The sequence below is a fragment of the Apteryx rowi genome, unplaced genomic scaffold (assembly GCF_003343035.1).
Source record: "Apteryx rowi isolate R43461 unplaced genomic scaffold, aptRow1 scaffold_11, whole genome shotgun sequence".
Taxonomy (NCBI): Eukaryota; Metazoa; Chordata; class Aves; order Apterygiformes; family Apterygidae; genus Apteryx; species Apteryx rowi.
The window spans coordinates 4,829,116-4,845,636 of NW_020447308.1; the positions used below are offsets into that span (position 1 = coordinate 4,829,116).

General features: G+C 38.5%; 1 protein-coding gene across 5 annotated transcripts in view; it reads left to right on the plus strand.

Annotated features, from left to right (window-relative positions):
- Positions 1-15,207, plus strand: part of MEF2A (myocyte enhancer factor 2A) — a 103,969-nt gene extending 88,762 nt beyond the window's left edge. For all 5 annotated transcript variants that reach the window (XM_026074607.1, XM_026074601.1, XM_026074621.1 and 2 more), the window contains 3 exons: positions 4,421-4,547; positions 10,385-10,511; positions 11,034-15,207. In XM_026074607.1, the coding sequence (XP_025930392.1) occupies positions 4,421-4,547; positions 10,385-10,511; positions 11,034-11,418 (639 nt within the window). In that variant the 3' untranslated portion in view covers positions 11,419-15,207. The remainder of the gene's footprint in view (positions 1-4,420; positions 4,548-10,384; positions 10,512-11,033) is intronic.
- The last annotated feature ends 1,314 nt before the right edge of the window (positions 15,208-16,521 follow it).

Below are 16,521 nucleotides of genomic sequence, written 5' to 3' on the forward strand. Positions count from 1 at the left end.
GAGTGGTTACGTTCATTACTGATATTAATGTTAAATAATACAAAATCAGTCTGAGCAACGGAAGATATAATAAGGTTTGGCCTAAGACTTATTAAAGTTTTAGATTCTTTAGGAATATGTGAAAGTATAGAAGATAAAAGGAGATATACTGACTGATTTGTAAAGTGAAAATTATGCTTTTAAATTAATTAGAAATAGATACACAAAGAATTTTTGTAATACAGTAGTTCTAACATTATAGTATATAGTACATATTTATTGTTTCATTCTCAAGAATGACGTACAATTCAGTTTGTTTGTTGTCTGTCTTTCTTGAGGAAATTGAAAAGAGATTTCAGAGTAGAGGTGCTTGGATGGCATAATTATTATACATGAAAAATATTTTGTTACTGAGCTGGATGTTTACTGGATAAGTTCAGCCAGAAACTGATGTGTTCCCTATCTCCATATGATGTCAGTGTGTAGCCGTGTCCTTGTTTTTACTGGCTCTTTCTGCATTAATTTTGCCATGGTGTGTTTTTTCAGTAGAGTATTTCTTATTAATTGATCCAGATTACATAACGTATTATACTTGCTAATAGTGTTATTTACAGAATCAGGCGGCAAATTCACATTACTAATGAAAATACATAAAAATCCTGAAGCACAAACGTGACTTTTTCTTTCATTTTTGAAAGCAATGCTATTCTTAGTAACTGTGTTATCCCTCTTGTTTGCTGAGTACAGTCGGAGGAGGATGAATTGGAGTTGGTGAGTTTGGGCTCGTGTTTGATGAGAAAGAGCAAGATGCTGAAAACTTCTTTTACTACAGTTTTTTAACTGTAGTTTCATTACATATTTTATGTAATTCCAGTGTTCCCTTGGTAGCAGACAAAAATACATTTGTTTAATCAAAACCAAAACCCCACTGATTGAGGTTGACAACACATCCAAAGTCTAGCATTTTCTATTTGTAAACTTCTATTTTTTCCTGAAAAAAGCTTTTTGTTTTTCTTGGAGGGAACATTGGAAAAGAGCCTTACAGAGTAACTGTCCATGTGTATAGGATACTTACTGAGTTTTAATAAAATACAAATAACCAGTAGTGGACCCCTAAATTACTGAAATATTTTTAGAGGGTGGCTTCACTCATGAAGTTCTTCAGATTGTAACACAAGCCCTCTATTACTTCTCTTCCTTTCATGGAGATTACATCATTGCTGGTGAGGTCACCTTTTTCGAGTTTAGAGTTATTTCATCCTGCGTGACATTATCAAACCACAGGGGTGTTCCCTGTTTACCAAAAGAAAGAAAGAATTGCAAAAGAAGAATTCTACCTTTTTCCAGTGGAAAGATATTCTGGTTTTGACAGGAAACTCTTGGGATTTGTGTTTTTCTATTTTTTCCAAAAGGTTTTAACATTTGGCATTCTGTCTGGAAAATAACATAAGGCTAAAATAATTCATAACTTATTTTTAGAGCAGTTTGCAAAAAAAAAAAAAAAAAGCTGCTGTAGCACAAATCATGCAGAAGGTGCTGCATCAGAGAGAGATTGTAAAGCTACGCAGAGAATTCTGCAAATCGTATACCTTGACTTGTTTTTGAACATGGACCTGTTGCTAATACGAGGCTCTAGTTGCATGAAAGCATGGGAAATGTAGTGATTTAGATACATTTCTTAATGAATGCATGCTGTTGTTTGACTGTTTTTTTTTTTTTAACCTTAAACATGAGCAATGAATTTACAAAAGTAAATAAGGGGAATTGATTTTAAAAAGCCAGTATTGAAGTTTTTTATAAATTTTATTGGAATGACTTGCTAATTGAGCAGAGATAAACAGCTGTGTCATGCATATTTTTCTCGCCTTTATTGAGGTGTCCGGCTTCCAGTACAAGAAGTAGAACTTTAAGTCAACATAAAAAAAAATAATAATAATAATAAAAATACCATTGCATGCATCTCGGTAATCGGAATGATGTAAAATCATTTGAGTTGAGGTATTCCTAACTGCCAGGATTGCTACGCTCTTTGCAGTGTGAAATGGGGTGGCTTAACAAGGAGTGTTTGGCTTATGGATGCTATATGTACAGTGGGCCCTCTAGTGGCCGTAAGGATGGGCTCATCCGTTAGGAAACGGGCACACGGGAAGGGAAAGTAGTATCTTCCTCAAACAGCAGCTCCTAAACATAGTAAGTAAGTGTGAAGTACACCTGTAATGTTACCTCCCTTATCAGGCTAATTAATGCTAGGAAACAGTTCCAAATCATGTCTGTGAACATTAATTCTGTCTGGCTGGAACTAAAAATACTTAGAATATGTAAAGCAGAGGAGAGAGCAGAGTAGCAGAGCAGGGATCAGATTCTTCCCCTTACTGCTATCATTTGCACCAGTTAAAAAAAAACTGTGCAAGATGTCTTGAATCTTTCTGATTGACTGAATCTCCAAGTACAGTCAATGTTAGACGCATCGGAATATTTCTCGGTGGCTTTGTATGGCTGAGTGTTTAGGAGTTACATTCAGAAATAAATCATGTCAGAAAACCAGCTTTATTAGCCACTCCGAAACAAAAAAAAACAAAAAAAACCCAACAAATCCCACGGGGAAATCCTTTGGTCTGGATTGTTTCCCAGTATGCTCCTCTAACTTTTCCATTATACACTAATCCCAACTTTACAGGCTGCCATCCAAGAAGCCTTTGGAAAAAGGTCTATTTCTGACAGACGCAAAGATCTGCTTCAATAACATATCTTTACGTCAAATAAACTTGGCCTAGCAGACATTTTCAGAAGTACCTGAGTGATTTAAAAGGATAAATTATATAGAAAATCAGTGGGACTTTCTCTTTGACTGTAGGGCTTTTGAAATGCAGGAACTGTGCAGCGGAGTAGGTACCTCTTTGCTGAAAAACACCAAAATGGTCTCCAGACTCTTGTTTATGAGACTCAGTGGTGAGCTTGCCACAGCATCCGGATAAAACGGCGATCAGAAGGTTGTAGCTGAGGGAGGAACAAGTCCAGGATTGATAGCCCTGAATTCATCTTCACAAGTTTTGGCTTAAATTGAGTAGAGCCATCTTTCTGTACCTGCTCTTTCCATTACTATTATAAAGGGAAACATGCATTTTTAATGTTGCTCACTCTTTCAAGATCAGAGTGGAGAAAAAAATAAAGTACTGGAGGTACTGAAATATTTGTATGTCTGTCCTAAATGAGAAAAGGTAATGAGGTTCCCTCATTCATTTAAAGTTAGGAAATTAAATTCTCCCAAAGAGCTGAAAAGCTGCTATTATAGCAAACATTTTTTTCAGAGATAGAGGGAAAGCTGCTTTAAAAAAACACATTTAAAATAGTTTGAAATTTAGCTCCCTTAATCTCAAATGTCTCTTTGAGAATGTAGAAATACAGAATACAGGGAAAGTAAAGTTAAGATTTCTGAGGGTAAAACTGTAAGCATGTCTTGTTTAAAAATAAAAATGCAGTGTCGCCTGCTCTTGTCACCATCTGGCAAGGCTAAATGCTGTTGAACTGCATATTTTGAAAAAAAGATTTAAAGTTGCCTTCATGAATAACAGTGCATTTTGTGGCAGAGTAGCTTTGCTGTCTGATGGTATTCACCACAATATTTAAGTAAAACCTTTAATATGCAATTTTCTAAACAGCAAATTTTGTTGAAGGGCTTAATTTGAGTGATATGTTTGCTACAGATGTTCATTCCAGTATATGGCATGTAAAGACTGTTATTAAAAAGCCAGTTCACGCCTACAGTTAGACAGAAGAGATCATCTGAGACGGTATAGTTTAGCTGTTTTTCCTGTCAAAAAGCACAGTTGCTCTGTGTGAACTGAAATGTCATGTGCTTTGAAACATATCTGCATTATAATAAGTACTTTCAGGTTCTCAGGAACCATGGGAACTGCGGAATTATCTTATCACCGAGGTCTTATCAACACAAAAATTTAAAAGATCTCTGTTTTTCTTTTAGTACAGGTGCAGTTAGCACAGTGCCAAAGCTGACAGCTAAAATCTTGCAAATCAGATAAGCAACTGGAAAATGGGAATCTAAGAGATTTCTAATAGAATTGCATCTCACCATGTGCCTTAAATCCCCTTTAAAAATGAGACTTAAAACATTTAAATCACTTAAGAACTTCTGAAAATTGTAGGGTTGTCCTGTAACTCAAATTAACACTGAAATCTGCGTGCAGGGGAGGGCGACCAGTGAATATTGATTCATTTTCCATTTCAGTTTGCCAAGATCAATTTGGTTTAGCGTTTGAAATGTTTTGTAGAAGAAAAGCCATCCAGACAAAAAGGATATGTGCTTAAATAGAAATAAGGCAAAGAAATGCATATTTAATTGAATATTATTTTTATAATAACACATAATTTTCCATTGTTCTAACTGATATCACAGGACATTGTTATTTTTAATCATTTACAGAATACCCAAAGGATAAGTAGTTCTCAGTCTACACAGCCTCTTGCTACCCCTGTGGTGTCTGTGACAACTCCAAGCTTGCCTCCGCAGGGACTGGTGTATTCGGCCATGCCTACTGCCTACAACACTGGTAAGCATTGTTTTTCATAAGTGGCTCAATTTGTCAGATGTACAAAGCTTTTGTGATTCATGAGCCCATAAAATTTGCATTTCTGTGACACTTCACTTTATTTTCCTATTCAGTTCAGATGAAGGCTCTTATTCATCAAAAATGAGCTTTTAGCATGTAAAATGTGTAAATGTTGAGACTTGCATCAGGAAGAAGCTTTCAGTCATTTAGGTTGCGCGCAGCTGAATACAGAAGAGGAGATGCAATGAAATGCATTGCGTATAGCAGTAGTATCCAAGCTCTCCGTCTGAGAACTGAAATATTTCAGGTTGAAGCAATAGTTGGTATTTCAGCCAACTTCAGTGTTGTTCTGCTCAAGTCCAACAGCACAAAGGAAGCAGATTCTTTTTTGGGGATTTTCAGTTTACAAAAAAGCCCAGATGTACAAAATCGACATAGTGCTCCTCCTCTTCAGTAGTTTTAGCTAGAGTGAGATGGGGAGTTGCCGGAGGACATGGCCAGCATGTGACCTTTGGAGGTCCATCTGTTACCTGTTGGGTCTTAAAGCTGCTTTCTATCCAAGTTGGGTATGATGCAAAGAATTTGATAATGTAACTGGTAATTAGTTTGTCCTTTTGTTGGAAAGTAGTTCAGGATGTGGTGGTGCTTTATTTCCGTAACAGTAAACTTTGACTTAAGTCTCAAAAGTTCTGTTTTTGTTACAGACCCTGTGTAGAATCGGTAAAGGAATTTTTGTAACTGTTTCCTTGAAGGACTGCAACCTTAGAGCCACGATGGCCTCAGGTTGATTACTGTGATCTATGATGCATAGTTTAATTTTCAAATGCATCTTCAGAGAAATTACGTTGCAGATGAGTTTGAATAAATTTTGTAAGTCAGAGGCATTAGTTAAAAACCTAAAGGACAATAGAGGAAGTAATTCCCTCATTCACCAGTCTTTTTAGGTGAAGTCTAACTTAGACATTCAAACTAAAGTGCTGTAATTTCTTAAACAAGAATTTTTGAACTGGGGAGCATTGCTTTGGCAATATTAGTATTTAAATGTTGTTTGGTAGGTTTTCAGATTTAAAAAAAAAAGAATTGCTTCTCTCTTTGCAATGATAGCTCTTAGCAACTGAGCTGCGCTAGGGAACTTCTATTTATAGCTGCTCAACTTCGGCTCTCAGGCTTGACAGAAGAGCCTGGAGCATTCTCCTCCTCTTCCCATGAGCCCGGGGCGAGCCACATCTCCAGCAGAGGAAATTCCCTGGTAGCTTTTCTTCCCTAGCCCCGTATCATCGTTGATGGCTGTAGGAAGGTAGCTGGCAGGCAGGAGACGTTCAGGAACCAGTGAGGGACGTGCCAGGAAGAAATTGAGCTCTTTTCCTTATGGAGCCCCAGAAATGCCAAAGAAACAGCAATGCATTATCATCTTGCAAAGTTCAGTGACCCTTCCCTATGCTTTAGGTGGGGTTTTGATGGAATCTGTTTGGAAAGGCTTCTCGGGCAAACCTCCCGAGGTTTACCAAACTTGTGTGGGCCACTCTGAACTTCCCTCGTGAGATTTGAACGTCACTGGGTGTCTGTCATCTCTAAACTTTGGCAATTTGGTAGAATCCTATTGCTGACCTCCACGTAGTCCCGTTGTTCCTCCCAAATCTAAAGTTAATTTTACTATTTACATTATGATATGCTCTGATTAGCATTAACATCCAGTCATGCTAAATACTCTGCAAACGAAAGGGTAAATATTTCTTTGATGGCATAGTCTTAGGCAATGAAAATTCTTAATGGAGCCTTTTCCAGCATTGAGTATATGAACACTGTTTGTGAGCCCGGGGACTTGAAGCATTTTTAATGCACGCTGAGCTTTGTGAAACTGAGCAACAGAAAAAATAAGGCATGAAACATTTTAAAATAAAAATTAAGCATTGTTTAAACAAAGCAATGTCCTTTTTGAGTGGGCAGCGGTGAACTTATCTTGTTTTATGAGCTGTCAAGTGTTCCTGTGGGTAGTGAAATCTTAGACTTAGCAGTTGGCAGCTGAGATCTTTCTTTTTCTTGACAGAAGGATGGTGAAAAAACCCCCGAGGGCCCAGTAAGAAACATTAAAAGAAGGATAGCATCGGGTTATTGAGTGTGTGTGTGATCGTTCATTTAGCACCTTTGCTGGTCTCGTATCAATGACCTAATGGTCTTATCCTTGTGCAGAGGTCAGGACATGCCCAAAAATCTTTGAGGTTTGTAGAAAATGGCTAGAACTTGAGTGAGAACTTCAGTGTGTTTTACAGTTTTGTTTGCTTCTTTCCAAGAAAGGAAGCCATCAAGAATCTGTAATTTTGACAGATGGAGAAGATAAATTATGCCATCCACTTAAAATCATTTTCACCCCCAAAAGACTAGATTGTATATACATTTTGGTCCATTTCATAGCTTTGAAACTCTTTACTTTATGACTTCATACAGTTATTGGTGTATATTTGTGGCCATCTTCCTCCTAAACAAATTCAGATCATTTTGGTCTGTCTTTCTTCCCTTACCTCCAACTCTATTAATGTGCTCATTAACTGATATTTAGTCCCTTTTAACAATTTTGTGCATTGGTTTGGCCTCAGAAACGCTGCCCCAAACAGTGCTTGGCGTGCCTGAGGTCTGCATTTTGAGAGGGACTGTTTAGTCATCAGTAATAGTAAATATTTATACTGCGGTAGTACCCAACTAAATTGTTAAACATTTATGCAAATAATCACTGCCCTGAGGGGGGTTAAAGTCTAAAGATGTGAATGAAGGAGAAGGCAGGGTTGCAATAGCAGTGTAATGAGCAGAGTGAAGAATTGTGCTTGGTGGCTTGTTTCAGACTGTGAGCTTAACCGTGAGTTTGCTGAATATAAAGCTCTGTTTCATTTTGATTCTTACTTCAAAGATTGTTTATTGCATCTAATGGCTGTTTAAAGTAAACAAATGGTCTTCTGAGCCGGGACCTGAACTCAGGTTGTTTTCCCTGTCGCCTAACAAATCCCTTCATTCTCTGGTGCAGTGTGACGTTGACCCATGCAGCAGTGTTGTGTGTGTCCCTCATCTGGAACAACCTGGTGGCTAAAACAGGCTTTGGGGATGAAAGGGGCTGTAGCCTGAATCTCGGGAAGCAGCAAAAAGAACTGAAGCTGGGATCCTGCACTACGGACCTGTTCTGTTATCACTAGGATATGATTTTACAAGGCAGCACATCTCCTTTGGGTAGCGCCGTATTTTGTGAAAAACTTTGAGCCTTTAGGGTTTGTTTCTATTGGACTGAGCCTTTCAGGGGACTTGCGCAAAGAAATTTTGTTGAAACCAGACAGACTGTCATCTAAGTACTGTCAGGGAAGTCATCCCTTACATAACCACTTCAGTCTTGCAGTTCAAGGACTAAGATAAAACTTAGATACCTAACTTGTTTTTGGGGGGGGTTGGTTAGGTTTTTTCAGGGATGTAAAGGGTAGATCTAACTAACCCTTAGATTCTTGGTTAAAATGTTGGCTATCAGCCTTGCGTGAAGATGCTAGTCTGTATCACTTGTTTTGCTGGAGAAGTATTCTCCCTGCAGGTTGCTGGAGGAAGGGCCGGAGGAAGCTGAGGTATTTGTTCTAGCACTTTCTAGACATGTTTTTAAGTATTCAAAAGAGCAGAGATCAGTTAAATAGTAACTTATACTTCAGCAGAGCAAAACATATGTAACCATCACCTAAATTACATTAGTGGTTTTACGCCGGTTGCTTTGCAAAGACATAAATTTCAAAGGCGTCTCGTTGCTTGTTGAGGTCACAGCGGCAGCAGTGGTTTCCATCACGTCGAAGGCACTCTCTCGTCAGGGTGGCTTTTTCATGCTGCACCAAGCCACTCGCATGGAAACTGGTATCCTGCTTTTACTGCCAGCGGATATACCATCATTTAGGGGAAGGATAATGCAGCTCGCTGATTGTGCAATGGCATATGTAATGTTAGGAAAAGTATCTCTTCTAACCTCTGCCATCAGCCCCTTTCTACCTAAAGCACCAAAAGTGAATTGTCCATTCCCATAAAAGCTGTAATTGCAAAGAAACAATAAATACATGGAACCTAACTCCTGCAAACGTTTGCCTCAACACGGAAATCCCATTGGCRCAGAACAGCACATCCATCTCGGGCATTTACCTTTGCTCTCCTTGCAGCCTGTCACAGGTCTGGTTGCTCTGCATGTTACTGAGTGCAAGTGTATCCTAGTGATCGGAGGGCTGAATTTATAGAAAAGAAGAATGAAGCTTTTTTTTTTTTCTTTTTAAAAGGAAAAAAAGTTGGGGATTTCTTTTGTTTTGCAAAAGGGCTTTGGATTGATCAGCTTGGGAAAAATTCCTTCTGTATCCATGCAGAAATGCTTAGTGAGATTTTTTTTCAGAGTTTCAATAAAAATGGCATCAACTGGGAAGGAATATAAATAAATAAAAAGGCAGCTTACGTAGCTTCACCTGCTGGGGGATTCTCTGGGGCTCCCAAGGTCTTCATGAAGACCCTTGCAGTGGGCTTGCCTTTCTCCACAGGCCATGAAAGGGAGCCTGAAAGTTGTCCACAGGAGACAAGCTGATGGAGGAGAATGGGGAAGCTCTTCTAGAAAATTTATCTCAAGAGAAACAATCTTTCTTTAATAATAATGGTTTTGTCATGTTAGGACAGTGCTACAACACATATTTTGTATAAAACCTACTTCAGTGGAATTTTTGGTTCATCTGCTGGAAGTGTAAAATAATTCTCAGGAGACCAGAAATTATTTTCTGGAAGCTGTATTACAGAATAATTAAAAGCAGAGAAGTGTTTGCAGCTTTGTTTTAAAACTTGAAAGAAAAGCATAAGTGATAATGATAATGTGAAAATATCTTCCCATGTGTGAAGGAAAAGCGAGAACTAGCTGAGCATTATAGCCTAGCCAGAAATAACAGCCAGTCCCTGCTTGTTGATTAGAAATATGTGCTGTTTTTCTAGTATCCATTTAAATTGTATTTCTAAATAATGATATTTTTCCTTTAATGAAAAAGGCTTCTTAACATTTATTTGATAGAGAGATGACTGCTCATTCATACATAGAGGGAGACTATTGAGAGGGGGGGAGAACGCGATCGTTTGCAGTGGGGCTGCACAGATCAGCGGAGCGGTGGCTTGTGAAGGATTCCAGTTGCAGCGGCTTTGGGTCAGCCCACGGCTGGGAGCATCCCCAGCTCCCCGTGTGCTTCCTTCCCTGGCTGCAGCAGCGGGTGCATCGCTCCCTGCCTTTCCCGGTCCCTTTGCCTGCCCTGGGAGCCAGGCAAATAGCAGCATTTTGGGTCGGATAGAGCTTGTGGGAGTGTGAGGGCTTTGCTTTGTAACAGATGAGCCAGCCGAGAGGCATGTGTGTTGTGAGCGTCTGCCTAGCCACTGCCTCCTGTCTGGGTTGTGTGTTTTATTTAGAACTGAACCAGAGCCAGGCTTTCTTTAAGTTCAGTGCAAGAAACGCCCTTGTCTTTTAATGACTTGTATTAATTCTTCCCTTTTTGTTTTATTTTGAAATTTCCAGACAGACTAAAATCTTCAGGAAATGGAAATACTTTGCTTGGTGTAAGGCATGCTAGATAATGTGCATAACTGTGTTGTACCTGTGGGCTTAAAAGAATCCATATACATACACATACATACAAATTTAAATACATGTGTATATGTAAGTATATATAACTCTCTCTCTATATGTACTTACATATATAACTATGTAGTTCTACACTTGCATATACAGATGTATTTAAATTTGTATGTATGTGGGTGTATATATGTGTAAGAAAATGTATTAACTATTTTGTTTGTTTTTTCCCTCTTAGATTACTCCTTGACTAGTGCAGACCTGTCTGCCTTACAGGGGTTTAACTCCCCGGGAATGCTATCTTTAGGGCAGGTATCTGCCTGGCAGCAGCACCATCTAGGTCCAGCAGCCCTCAGCTCTCTTGTGTAAGTAAATTTGATGTTATTATGGTCTTACATCCAGGTGGGAGCTTCTACCACTTTGACTAAGTTGAATAATCTTCACTGGGAAATATTCAGCACACTACCACTTTGATTTCATTTCTGTTACGCTGTGTGCGTTGCCATCCAAGTTTGCTCATTTGTTGCAGGAGTAATGATGTTTCATCTTTATTATCCTGTTTGTGAGTTCAGTTCTGTACTTGGGCCAACAAGCTGCATCCTTTCAGGCCCATCTTCTTACAAGGAAGATACCTACATGGTTATCTTAAATGTTTGGAAATATGAAATAGTTCTGTTTGTTTTATAAATACAGTTCAGACCTTTAATTGATGCTTTTATCAGCTTTGTTTCTTCACTGAAGTAAGTTGCATTTATTTACATACTCATTTTGAGGGTGTGGAACTGGAAGACCAAACCCTCGTACAGACACACATGAATTGTCTTTTTTTTTTTCCTTTCTCCTGTTGTTTTCTTATTTCTTATTTCCCTTGGTTTTCTTTTTCACAGTAGTGGCAGCCAGCTATCTCAGGGTTCAAATTTATCCATTAATACCAACCAAAACATCAACATAAAATCTGAACCAATTTCACCTCCCCGGGACCGTGTAACTCCCTCTGGGTTCCCACAACAACAACAACAACCACCACAACAACAGCAGCAGCAACAGCCACCACCACCGCCGCCGCCGCAGCAGCAGCAGCAATCCCGGCAGGAAATGGGTCGCTCTCCTGTCGACAGTCTCAGCAGCTCCAGCAGCTCCTACGATGGCAGCGACCGGGAAGACCCCAGAAGTGATTTCCATTCACCCGTTGTGCTGGGAAGGCCACCAAATTCAGAAGATAGAGAGAGTCCATCAGTAAAACGAATGAGGATGGACACATGGGTGACATAAACTTGCAGTGCTGCCTCTTCAGTTTTGTGTTCTCAAAATGAACTGTCCTGACATATCTAAATTTATAAATAAGGACATGAAATAAGTATATTTATATGTATATACATACATGCATATATATATCTTCACATGCATATATATGTGCTAGTGTGTGTAGCATACACAAAATCATCAGGCACTTATTACAAACTTCTTGTATAGCTGCAGATGTCCCATGGTAAAAATGTAACAGAACAATCCTATAGGTATTGATCTAGTCTGGCACTTACCTGGACTTGTTGTTTTAATAATATAACCTGTTTTGCAAAGAAACGTTGTACCCATATTATAATCCTACCACACTAGATTGCAGAAACCAAGAGGGCTCGCCTGTAGTAATGTCCCTGTGTGTTTTATTAAAGCTGTATGGTTACTTGTAGTTAAGAAATAATGCTTTGTAGCAGCAGAGCAGTAGAAAAGCAGGAAGAAGAAAGCAATACTGTACATAAAATGACCTTTATATTACCCAACCTGGCATGGGTCTCTATTGCAGAGGGTGCATGGAGAAGGGCTGATGCTATAAAAAACACAAAACAAAATCTTGTTTTGCACGTGCAAAAAAAAATAAAATAATGTATTGGGTCAAAGAAGTGATTTTTTTAATAAAAGTGAAAGAGAGACATAGAGAACTCGCATGAAATATTCAGAAAATATTAGCCTAGAAGATAGAACATTAACAAAATAAAATTAATATATTAAGTTATAATTGGAATATGTTTGACAAATTTCTTTTTACGTTCATACCTTTGAAAAATATAGAAACGGATTTTAGCTCATGTATATTTTATATTAAAGAAAACAATACCCTAATGAATTGAAGACTATATATAAAGTTATATACAGTACTTTTGAACACATTCTGCTATGAATTATTTATATAAGCCAAAGCTGTATGTTGTAGCTTTTTTGTAGAGTATAGTTTTATCTTATTTTGACTTTCTAGTTTTTGCTTTCAAAGATGAAAAGGAAAAACTTGCAGGCGGAATCTTGGGGGAAAAATAAGCCATGAACACTTATATGTAAATTTAAATTTGAGCCAAACTCTTTGTGTATATAGCATCTTAAATATATTATCACCTTTGGTGTAAGTACCTATGTATTGTACGTTCACCAGATTAAAAAGTATATTTTTGTGGATTGACGCCAACTTGAAAAAAGGCGAGGTCCTTATTAAGTAGAGTATTCACTGTTTAATATTTACTATTTTGTTAAATATACTGTACTTTCTTTGGATTTTAATTATTATTAATATTATTATCCAGATTTTTCAGAGGGTGTATAAAGGGGTTGTCCCCCTCACTGGTGGTGAATGTGTGCCGTTAAATTGTAATCTCTGTGCTGTATGGTTAAGCTTCATTATACATTTTATATATATGTATATAAATAGCAAAGTGGCAAAAAAAATCTGGTGTTAAGTTCATCCTGCATAAATATTAAAAAATCTGTTACAACACATTTTAAGGCATCATTTTAAAACTGCCTCTTTTGAGGAGGAAAAAAAAAGTGGAAAAACTTGACCTGATTTCTCATGATAGGGAGATAACACATATCAAATGAGCACAAAAGGTTTTTTTAAGTGGTAAGTGGTTTGGGATAAAACCGCAGCCTCAGAAATATGTTGTTCCTCTTTGCTACTTCCATGAAAAAGAGCAAGGAGGCCCGAGGCCCATCGTGTTATAAACCCCGGCTGGTGAAAGTTCTCGATCTGTTCTGATTTATCCGGTAGCAGGACATTTCCGTCCCCGGGGTCCGCGCGGCCTGGCTGTGCTGTAACCGGCGTTAGAGGGCCAGTGACAGTGGTGGCGTCAGACTGATCCCTACCTGCCCTGTGAGCTGGTAAAAGGCGGCTCCGTGCAGCAAGTGTCTGAGAACCCCCAAATCTGGTATACAAAAAGTTATACCAACTTCATTGGGTAGAACTGGTTTTGTATTGGCAAGCATTCTTACCGTGCTGCAGCAATCGCTCTCATCTGTTCTCAAATCCTTGCTGTGTCTCTCATCTTCCTGCGCTTGTGAACTACTCCTTCCTACTGGAACCATGCTGAAAAGATACAAATCTTACTGCTGGTAGCTCTAATTTTGAAAAAAAAGGAACAATGCTGGTTTTTTTTTACCCCAAACTCTTTAAAATTAACCCTATTAATAAAATTGGGGCTTTTATTTATTTTTAAATCTGTAATAAATAAAAAATACTAAACTAAAGCGTTCTTTAGAAATGGAAGTCCAGTGCAGCCAGCTCCCTCCTCAGCTGCTTGCTTAAGGTGTGACTGAAGAACAAAGTTACTACAGACATTGCAAAACAGGTCTGTTGTTGTCACAGTAACTTTAAAACTTACTGGTTCCCCTTCTTTCAGGCACTTATCACTGGAAATCAGTCCGCATTAGTCCAGCGTTAGTTACTAGTTTACAAAACCCTACAGAGGAAACCAGTCCCTTTTGCTAATGGCAACTCTATTATTTCCAAAGTGATTTAATTCACTTACCACTTCAGAGAACCTTTTAATGCTTTGAAAAGTTATGTGATTTTTTTTCATTATTATGCACATATATGAACTTTGCTGTACATCTGAGTGGGAGTTCTGCATTCACATTTACTGTCTATTTTCTTGTGTGCCTTATAAGATGGCTTTGCTGACTGTATCACAATAGTCTTTATTTCTATGCAGGTTTTTAAACAGTACTATTACTGTTTTCTTAAAGAAAAAAGTTAAAGGTTAGCATTTATAATGAAATTGCACCAACTAATTCCAAAAAAAAAAAAAAAAAATCAGTTCTTAAGAATTGATACTGAGACTGTTAACATGTTGCCCCAAACCCTCTAACAAACAGACTCAACAGACCAAGTCTTTATGAAGACCTCCCCCGTCAGTGGGAAATCTCTTGCCRTTAAATAAATGGGAATTCTGATTTTTAATAACACACATAGCTAACTTTGAAACATACTTTTTTAGAAACTGTAAAAGTGTTTTGTACAAAAAAAAAAGGACATAGCACAGATATTTCAACAGTTAAAAGAATACTTTTTTTAAAGTAAATATACTGAACGAAGTTGCAGGGGGATCCAATTCTATTTTGAACCCATTCAAGGCTGAATGACATAAGATTTTCATCTTCTAATGTGACAAATCACCTCTCCATCTTTGAGCTCTCACTGATAGTATTTAAGAGGACGTATGTAATCAGGGATTCGTCAGAGAAAAATGCTTTAGCCTTTCCTTTTACTTAAAGGACACTAATGCATCAGAAACGTACAAATTACTGTGCGCACAAGAAATACATAGTAAATAAGGAACATAATGACTCCTAACAATTGATCATGGGAAGAAGTTAAATTAGAATGTGAAAGAAAGACTTAACAAATGTAAACATTTAAATCTTAGTAGAAACTTTCTTCACTTTGCTGTGCAAGAGAACACTGCTTTGCTATATTTAAAATGGCTTTTTTAAAAGAGATTTATGTATTTGGTAAATGTTTGTAGTCAACAGTTCACAAAGAAGCTGTTCACGGTTTAATGATGATAAGCCGTTTGGCGGCACAAGCTGGACTTTGTTGCCATCCTTGAGATGAATCTTTTAAGAAAAAAAATAAGTTAATCTCAATTTTTTTCCCTGAATGTGTTGTTTTTTCTTCAATATACAATAAATATTCTAGTGAACTTTTTATCAAATGGTTAAGAAAATGCTAGAGGTTGTTGTAAAATATTTGTATCCTGCATTCACTAAAGTAAAGATACTGGCTTTTACTGTGTACTCCAGCCTCTGTCGTATTTGCAGAGCAGAATGTTCTTCTGTTTGGTGTATCCTCGTCCCTCCCCGACGGTACCTGAAATAATACTTTACTTAAAGATTGTCTCTAAAGAGTATCTTTTAAAAGAAGGATTGCTTCAGTTTAACCAAGTGTTGTGTTTTGTTTTTTTTTTTTTTTTTTAAATGTGTAGTTACAACATTCAGAATTAAGAATCGCAGCAAAGTTATAAACGCTTATCACAAAATGCTCGCAGAAACTTACAGAAACCCTGGGTAGAGTCAGACTTCTGAGCAGAAGGCAGGTACTTACTTACCTCCTGCCCCTCGCCAGGACCAGCCGTCGCCTTTCCTTGCGCTGCCGCTGGAGGTTCGTCCTCAGCTGCGACGCTCCTGTTCCCTGGCACTGCCGAAGCCTCGGGCTCCGTGAGGCTGCTGCTCCGTGAGGCTGCTGCACGACCCGGCGCTGCACCGGGCACAGCCCTGGCACGACTCTGCGGCCACAGTTCTGCATTTTGAGACTAGGAATAAGGAAATAGGTTCCCCCCCCCCCCCAACAGCCCAGCTTCCTGCAGCAGGACAGTTTTCTGTGAAACAAACATTCCTGTGAGACACAAAACCACTACAGAAAATGTTCTGCCATCTTTCTTACTCTTCCCAGGGCCCAGCTGAGCTGTTATAAGGCGTTGGTCCTTTCAAGGAAAGCTACACAGCTGTAAAATACAATGTGTGGTAACAGAGACAAACACAGTCTAGGGTGGTACCGCTCATTGTGCTTTTATTTCATTTTGCTTTACTTAAAAATGTAATAACCCCCACAGAACAGAGAGGGATTCTTTTCCTTCACAGAAGAATGTAATTTTTTTTTTTTCCAGTACAGCTATTTTAAGGTTTCTTGTTGTGAAAATTAGGTTTCCCCCGAGCTCTCTTGGATCTTGAGAGCTTTATAAAGGCTGCAGGAAGAACAGGTTACTTGTATAACACCATGAGGTTCTGCTTGCTTTGTGTATTGTACCTCACACCGTGCTACAGAAGCTGCCAACCCCCAGCAGCGTTCCCGCTACGCAGAAATACAGATTTCTGTTCTTCCTTGGGCCAGGAAGAGCCTGTATCAGCACAACGCCCTCTTGTACCTCCACTCAGCAGCTCTTGGCACCTCGGACAACAGTGTCCACTTACTTAAGGCCTTCCAAAAAAAAACCCAGAAAACAAACAAACAAATCCCCCCCCCAAAAAAAAAAAAAAAACCCGGGGAAAAAAAACAACAAAACAACCAAAAAAACAAGGAGACCTGACCAAAAATAAAGAGACCGATTTGGA